Source organism: Condylura cristata, unplaced genomic scaffold (genome assembly GCF_000260355.1).
Source record: "Condylura cristata isolate star-nosed mole 26May11 unplaced genomic scaffold, ConCri1.0 scaffold00022, whole genome shotgun sequence".
In the NCBI taxonomy this organism is placed as follows: domain Eukaryota; kingdom Metazoa; phylum Chordata; class Mammalia; order Eulipotyphla; family Talpidae; genus Condylura; species Condylura cristata.
This window is the reverse complement of record NW_004567123.1, coordinates 36,880,683-36,881,249: the sequence shown is the minus strand read 5'-3', so window position 1 is coordinate 36,881,249 and position 567 is coordinate 36,880,683. Positions and strand designations below refer to the sequence as shown.

At 76.2% G+C, this 567-nt stretch overlaps 1 protein-coding gene across 1 annotated transcript in view; it reads right to left on the bottom strand.

Annotated features, from left to right (window-relative positions):
• Nucleotides 1-567, bottom strand: part of OSBPL2 (oxysterol binding protein-like 2) — a 7,451-nt gene that overhangs the window by 5,963 nt on the left and 921 nt on the right. The window contains exon 3 of the mRNA XM_012728155.1: nt 93-336. Within this exon, the coding sequence (XP_012583609.1) occupies nt 93-336 (244 nt within the window). The remainder of the gene's footprint in view (nt 1-92; nt 337-567) is intronic.

The following is a 567-nucleotide window of genomic DNA, read 5'->3' as shown; positions in this document are numbered from 1 at the left end:
GAGCCCCTGGGGGCGTGGAGGGGATGGGGAGCCGGCCCCCAGGCGCCCCGGAGACACAGCACCCGGGCCCAGCCTTAGCGGGGGCCGGGCACTCCGGACCGCAGACTGGGCGAGCAGCCTTCGCAGGCAGGAGGGGCGGCGCCGGCAGGGCGGGGCCCCCAGCCTCTCTTGGGGAAAGGGGGGGTTCGCAAGCAGCCTTTGAACGCCCAGGACACAGGGCCGGGGCACCCCACCCCTGGCTGCAGGGCCGCGCCACGCACCAGGCCGATGCACTTCCTCAGGACGCTCCACATGCTGAAGTCGCTCCTGGTGAACATGGGTGCGGGCAGCGCCGTCCTGCGGGGGCGAGCGGGCCGGGCCCGCGCTGGCCTGGTGCTGCACCCCGGCTCTGGGCGCAGAACCAGGTTTCTAGGGGCATTCTGGGGCCCGCTGGGACACTGGCCAGCCAGGGTCGAGCGCCGGGCCAAGCCCCCAGGGCCGCCCCTGCTCCCCCTTCCTGAGCCGGCAGCTGCGGGGCCCCGGCGGGGGCCACTCTCCAGCCCTGGCCGGGCAGCTGGGCCGGGCGGC